Source organism: Odontesthes bonariensis, chromosome 10, assembly GCF_027942865.1.
Source record: "Odontesthes bonariensis isolate fOdoBon6 chromosome 10, fOdoBon6.hap1, whole genome shotgun sequence".
Lineage (NCBI taxonomy): Eukaryota > Metazoa > Chordata > Actinopteri > Atheriniformes > Atherinopsidae > Odontesthes > Odontesthes bonariensis.
The window spans coordinates 29,485,365-29,491,557 of NC_134515.1; the positions used below are offsets into that span (position 1 = coordinate 29,485,365).

At 37.3% G+C, this 6,193-nt stretch overlaps 1 protein-coding gene across 1 annotated transcript; it reads right to left on the minus strand.

Moving 5' to 3' along the window:
* Positions 1–256: 256 nt before the first annotated feature.
* Positions 257–6,050, minus strand: dazap2 (DAZ associated protein 2). The gene is made up of 4 exons (XM_075475198.1): positions 5,889–6,050; positions 3,595–3,713; positions 3,233–3,481; positions 257–3,097 (listed from the first exon to the last, which is right to left on the minus strand). The coding sequence occupies exons 1-4, from the start codon at positions 5,899–5,901 to the stop codon at positions 2,969–2,971; spliced, it is 510 nt and encodes a 169-aa protein (XP_075331313.1). The 5' UTR covers positions 5,902–6,050; the 3' UTR covers positions 257–2,968.
* Between the last annotated feature and the right edge of the window lie 143 nt (positions 6,051–6,193).

Genomic DNA, 6,193 nt, shown 5'->3' on the forward strand with positions numbered 1-6,193 from the left:
AGTTTAATATGAGATTTATGTAATTTGCAAATTACTACATTCCTATACAGACCGTTCTATTACGGAAACATCACCAAACTTTCATCAAACTATAATTTAACTTTGAAGCAGTCTAGCCTGGACTAAGAAAAAAAATCAAATCAAATCACAATAACCAAAATATCAGGCGTTATCCAGGCCCATAAGACAACACAGAAATATTCGCACCATTCTATTAAAATACTACAAACGCGAATAAAATCACAAACTTGCCACATTTCAAATTTCCAAAATAACCTTTATTCTAAACTTACATTTTAAATTTTAAGTTTAGTATAAAAAAGTTAAGTGCACCTAAGTTCTTTTCTCAAAGTATTCCATCTTTGACATGTCTCAGCAAACTGTAGTGACACTCATCTCCTTTAGTAATCTTAAAAGATAGAATGTGTACCAAAGTCCATCACATCACTTTAGTACATACATCTATTTTACAAAATGTTGTAAAGAGAATCCCTGAACTATAAATGTCCATAATCCTTCAACAAAAGAGTGTTCCATTTGCTGGCTGTGGTTGGCATAGCATCTACCGGTCAGCTGTAGTTTACAGTACTTCATATTGCTGGAATGAAGCCACCATTATGCTGCTTTACAATCAGAGCAGAGATGGAAAAAAGAAATGCATTTGTTTGAATTACACTTTGGAAGTTTTGAAAGCTGTGGCCTCTCTCCAAACGAAGCTGTATGAAATGACAGCAGGACTAGAAATGAATGAACACTGAGCCTTTTTTTTTTTTCTTCTTCTTAAATGTGTGCGACACGTCAGTCATGTCTGGCTTTGTGTGCAAGCAGCTCCGAAGAGGTTTTTCATCGGATCAGATGAACTGAGCAGGTTCCCAGACAGATGGTCTTTTTTGGATCAAAATGACGATGAAATCACGAAATATACGTCGAACGCAACAACTTCTGTTTTCTAATAGCCACAGCTGTTAAAACTTGATATGGTACGTCGGATACCCAGTGACACATTGACGTTTGACACCAAAATGAAGAATATTTACAATATTATTCGATGGTATCCATACGGATGACTTAGCAAGCTTCAAATGCTTTATTAAAGTTTGACAGATACTGTACTATGTAAAGACTCCAAAGATGTTTCAGAGCATAAAAACTGAAATGAACATGCTGACAGTCATGTAGCCCCGTTGCAAAAAGTTTGCATACACTTTCAGGCAAGTGAACAACATGGCACAAGTTGACCTTTTTTTCTTCTTCTTTTTCCCTCCCAACCCAAAATGGACTAAATAGATTGGATGCATTTCAAAATCCAAAACTGTTTGAAAATGTCACAGCTTTCTTTAAAAACATGTAAAACTGAATTTTTAAAAGAAAGTAGCCCCTTGTCTGAAAATTCTCAGTTTTGCTTAGCAGTGCATTTCAGATAAAAAGTACATAGCAAAAAGGTGCAAAGGTATGCAGCAACTCATAAATGCAAGTGACCCACACAGTGAAACAAACACACTAACAATTGCAGTCATGGCCGACTTGAGGCCCAGGACACCAACGGTGCCACAACTTGTTGTTTGAGGCTAGGTTTGCTTTTAAATTGTGACATTCAAATTTGACGTCACAACCAAACATAAATGCATTGTTGACCAGATCTTTGGTGCAACCAGCTCATTGGTTATACTGTCACATTTATTAGCCTAACTACTGGTGTAATTCACTTGAATGTGGAATGGAAATCAGGAAAAAAAAAAAAAAGTAGATAAGTCTCCTCAACTTTGACAGATACAAACTAATGCCATCACAAAAGGTGACATTTTCTAAGTTGACCAAGAACACTTAAATGTGATGCTACTAAATTATACTGTGTGACAGAAAAAAACAAAACAAAGAATAGCTCTTGAAATCTGTATAATAAAACATTTAGTGGATAAACTCTGGGTATCCGACTGTGAAATAGAAACAGGATACATAAAAAGCTAAAATGTTACACCAACCACCTTTTACCATTCATCTTACTATTTGGATTTACTTTAAATTTCTTTCCTTTAAGTTTACTGAAGTTAATTTGCTTCAATTTGGGGCTAACCCCAGTGCTCTTTGGCACTTGACTATGTTCATCTACTAGTTGCCCAACAAGGTACAGTAAACCACTTAAGGTATTGCGTTATATCTTTTCTTGACCTTTTTTTTTGTTGCTTTAAACTCAATTTAATTAATCTACAAGTGCTTTAAATAGAACTGTCTTTCAGACAGATCACTGTGCAACAAATTTGATGTTGTAGTTTTGATACTGTGCAAAAGACAAGACAATTCTATCTAAAAGCATCCAGGATGCGGATTCTTTTTTTCTTTTCTTTTTTATAGTTGAGATGTAACATCTCATGATCATCATACTGGTATTTACACAAACTATTACACACCTATTAATTAAAACTACACTAAACATTTTCAAAAAAGACAAGTGGAAATTACTTTTTTTTTATTTGCGCATTGACTGCAACTTTGTAACTTTGCATTTCACTTTCACCATAAAGCAGCTAAACTATATAATGCAGGTCTGATATTTCAACATTTCATCTACGTTGTTTTACAGGAATACAAGAACATCTCAATGTTATTTGTGACCATTCGATCAAAGGAGAGGTTTACTAGACCAGATACAAATGCCTGAAAAAAGTCCAATCTCGAATGACCAAAGGGGGTTAGATCATATGAAGAATTATGGAATGAATTTTACAACATTAAAGATTTATATTTGTCCTCTCCAGATGGTAACATTTATCATTTGATCACTAGGTCAGAAGTGGAATACTGTACCTTTTACAAGGGCTCTAAAATATTACATTCCGTTAGGTGATATCAGTATTGTGGCATGGCCAAGCAGCCTGAAGAGGGAGGCATATGGGATAGGGGAAGAACTGGGGAATCATCTGGGATTGGGGCACGGTTCAGGCATGAAGAAGGAGGGGAGTAGTTGCTGTTACCAGATGGTATAACCTCCATTGGATCCACCCAGGAAGAAGTTATTCTTGCGCTGTGCCATGACAACATTGGCACCCTGCATGGCAGCCAGTTGAGCTGCATTAGGGGGGTGTCCAGGAGGTGGGGGCTAGCGAAGGTGGGAGACAAGCACATTCATAAGTAGTTGATCAACTTTACAACAAAATACATCTCAACTACTTTGTTTTAGCCGGCAATGTTGTTTGTGACATTGTTACATCGACCCAACTACATGGATACTCACTGGGATGGAAACACTGCTGCCAGTTGTGAAGCGAGCACCTGCATCAAAGCCGCCTTCCACCATCACTGTTGATCCAGGCGGATAAACGGCTCCCATGGGATAGTAAGCCATGGGGACGTTCTGGCTCACTGGCCCAACTGGCATGTGTGGCTGCATGGGCATATACATCTGAGCACCAGGGTAGTGAGAGGACATCTGAGGCACCTGACCAGGCACCTGAGGTGGAAGCACATATCTGGGCTGGTATATCTGTAGACACAGAGGTGGGAAAAAAACAACAACAAACAGATTTAAAACCGTTCAGAACTGTTACTGCGAGTATCAACTGCACAGTCATTTGACTTTTTAGAAGCAACAATTACCTCAGAATATGCAGGTGGTGTGTCTGTGTAAGGAGGTGCCTGAGGAGACATTTGCATAGCAGGAGGGTATACAGGTGCAGTGCTCTGCTGAGGGTACACAGCCTGCTGTGGATACGAACCTGAAAAAGCAACATTTAAACATCAGTTTAAAGCAAATACTTATACATCAGAGTGATACAGAAATCCAAGGTTAAGTTACTGCTAAGAACATGACAGTTTCAGCAGAGATAACTAAATATGGACAGCGGAGAAATTTAACATATTCAGTGTAGCTTAAGGGGTGAAAGGTCATGTCTGTTCCAGCATCTCTACAGTAGGAAAACAAAAGCCTACAGTTACCATTTATATTATTTCCTATTTATTGTTCTCAAGTTTGCAAATCATGAAATTGTAGATGACAATTGATTGCTGTGCAAATAATTCCAAAATGTCCTTATAGTTTTTTCCTAATGATTTTATGTTTACCTTTAACAAACAACTGTTTATGTCCTCTATTTAAAAAAATAAATAAATAAATAATCCAGAGCCTCATTTCCCCCTTCTATTTGGGTATAAATTATAGATGGGTACAACAATCTTTGCAATCTGACCCATATTGAGCGATAATATCATGACGGGTGACCACTTAGCATCTGCAATGAGGCAAACATGCACTTCACAATAAAAGTGCATATATTTGCAACCACAAGGAAACCTTATGGGAAGAATCTGTCATGCTCAAGTCTTGTGCGAGGTGACTTGTTGCAGTAAGACACCAGTCTACACATGAGCGAGACAAAAAGGTAGCTTCCCTGGGAAGAGAGGCGTTATGTTGAGTCGGAATAGAAGATATGGCTTTCTGCAAAAAAATACTTTTATGAACTGTGGTGCCCAATTTAAGCCATTTTTACAAATTACCTCTGGAGGACTGGGCCTAAAGTTATGTCACACATGAAGTGAAACAGGCCATAGGTACTGAAGCGGATGACACAACTGAAACTGGCATATAACAACAGTTTCCATTAGGCCGTGAGTCTTTTATGATAGCAATCTCAACCCGCCAGCAACAAATACAAGCACTTTTATTTTTACTTCCCCACTGTTAGACAATGAGGACATGTAGTTAAATGTATGCATGTATGAATATGCATCATACTGCAAAGATTTTTGTACTTATCCATAATGCTCACCCAATAAAAGAGAAAATAGAGCTCCGTTTGCAAAATCCCAAAGGATTCTTTTAAGTGTTGAGATAAACAGTTAGTGCCATTAAAAGAAAGCACAGATAGCGGAAAATGACATGGAAATAGCATTTGACCTGTTTGCTACTTTTATCCAGCTTTTTTCATACAGGGAAATAGAAATAATAACAATACCTAAAAAAGATTGCAGCAAGCTACAATAATTTCCATCAGGCCATTATGTGATAATTATATCAAGCTTATAGGGAGAAAATGTCTTTTGAGAGTGGGCATAATTTCAGAAAGCTGCACATAACTGGAAATATTGTTTCTGTATGACCAAGGTATAAAATACGACAATATCCATAATCATTAGGTTACTATTAATCAAATGGTTCAAGCAACAGAAAATATACCTTTTTTTGATAGTTAATGAACCTTTGCAACAAAAAAAATGCCAAATATAGGCTGGTTTTAGCTAAATAATTGCGAATAATGTTACTTTCTTTGTCTTCCATCCAATCAAAACAACATTTTAAGGTGCAAAATTTTAGTAAATTTGAGAGACATTTTTTGTCATTAGCTAAATGTCTACGGGGCAAATTAATAACTTGGAAAATATTTTTTTGTCTAAATATGTTTTTAGCTAGTGCTCGTTAGCTTAGTGTTTTAATTAATTGAAATCCATTTGTAGCATATACTTATGTAATATATAATTATAGGCAAATCATACCGAATAGCGGTTAAAACCGACAAAATCCATCAGAAATATGGGTAAAGGTACTAGCTTAAATGGTAACAAAACGGAGGAAGAGTGAACTAAAACAGTGAACAGTCACGTCAGCTTTGCTTTTAAAATGATGTTAGCTAGATGGGAAATATGTGTCCCGGTATGTAATAATATACGAATACAATTTGACGGTAAATTTTGATATCCATTGTTAACTGCTAGCAACTGACAGCTTTGGTTCGGCGTGTGTGCTTCCCAGAAAGCGTCAGTTTATTGTTATGTACGTAGCTAAACGTGAAGTCCGCCTGAGATAGCCATAACGACAGCTCTTCGTTTCTAGTTCTAACGCCAGCGATGTACAACGGACAGTTGGCTTATTAACCAAACACGGTCTGAAGAAATACCTTTGTTATTCATTGTTGTGGACTGTTCCGAAGGCTGAGAATATCAAGCTGAACGGTGCTCTGCGTATCTTGTCACGGCCTTATTTCAGGTTACGGCTTGACACAATCGTTCACTTCCTTGTTTCTCAGCTTCTTGTTGTTGTGGAAGTGGTTACGTCACCCGTTCTTTATCTGCGGTTGGACGCACGTACAGTTTTATCTGCACGCGCGCGCCCCTCTCTGGTAGAAACGGAAAAGAGTCCAGGATTGAAGAAAGGTTCATCAACACTATATCATTTAATTTAGCTTAAATGTCAGTTAGGCGT